Raw genomic sequence first — 855 nt, 5'->3', positions numbered from 1 at the left:
CCGCCGCTCTTATTTCAACAGAGGTGCTTCATGGCGATGCTGAATGTCACCATTTTTACATAGAATACTCAGAGTCCCCTTTCTTTCTTCTTGTGTACGCACCAGCATAAAACCGATGAGCATTTCCTTGTAGGTAAACTGGAACTTGTAGTCCTCAGTGTCTTGGATGGCAATGCCAACCTCTGTGATGCTCCTTGTGAAACTCATTTGCAGATCTATGTCCTGAAGCAAAATGAGCCCTTGTAAAAGCCCAGGTTTTAGGCACCAGGCCTGGGTCTACAAACATGACCAAAGGTGACATGTTTGCTCCCCTTGCCACCTTCACTCCCCACCTAGGGTTTGAGTACCAGGAAAGTTAGGACACAAAGGTCAATCTCTTCCCACATACATGGGAGTTTTTCTAGAGTGGTGATTTTCAAACATTTTTTTTTCTAACCACAAACCACAGAAGGAAATAAAACAATTAAGATTTACTTGCACAGACAAAAATCTAAGACACGGCTGAAATAAAAAATTAATAATACTGTTGTTATGTGCACTGTATTGTTTAATTTCTCACTTTTACTTTGCTTCACTAAATGTTTTGCTGTTTGTGACTTAGTAACTTGGTGTCATGGTCCCTCGTGAGTGGGGGATTCACAAACTGCAATTTAAAATGCATACAGTGATTTATACTTCTAAACCACCTGGAGACTCAGTGTAGCTCTTTGTCCTTAGATTAGGCTTATGGAGCATGACTTCAAATTGGGTTAATGAGTAGCATGTTGAGATCCTTTCCAATAGAACCCGATCAAGAAGTCATCTGCACTTGTCATACTTCCCAGGAAGAAGTATGTTCAATATATGCATGGATTT

At 40.5% G+C, this 855-nt stretch overlaps 1 protein-coding gene across 1 annotated transcript in view; it reads right to left on the bottom strand.

Moving 5' to 3' along the window:
• Window positions 1-855, bottom strand: part of Mroh2b (maestro heat like repeat family member 2B) — a 53,481-nt gene that overhangs the window by 23,042 nt on the left and 29,584 nt on the right. Inside the window, exon 23 of the mRNA XM_013349705.2 lies at window positions 103-222. Coding sequence (XP_013205159.1) covers window positions 103-222 — 120 coding nt within the window. The remainder of the gene's footprint in view (window positions 1-102; window positions 223-855) is intronic.

The sequence above is a fragment of the Microtus ochrogaster genome, chromosome 19 (genome assembly GCF_000317375.1).
Source record: "Microtus ochrogaster isolate Prairie Vole_2 chromosome 19, MicOch1.0, whole genome shotgun sequence".
Taxonomy (NCBI): Eukaryota; Metazoa; Chordata; class Mammalia; order Rodentia; family Cricetidae; genus Microtus; species Microtus ochrogaster.
Note: the sequence above shows the minus strand (reverse complement) of the source record. Positions and strands in the feature narration are given on the sequence as shown.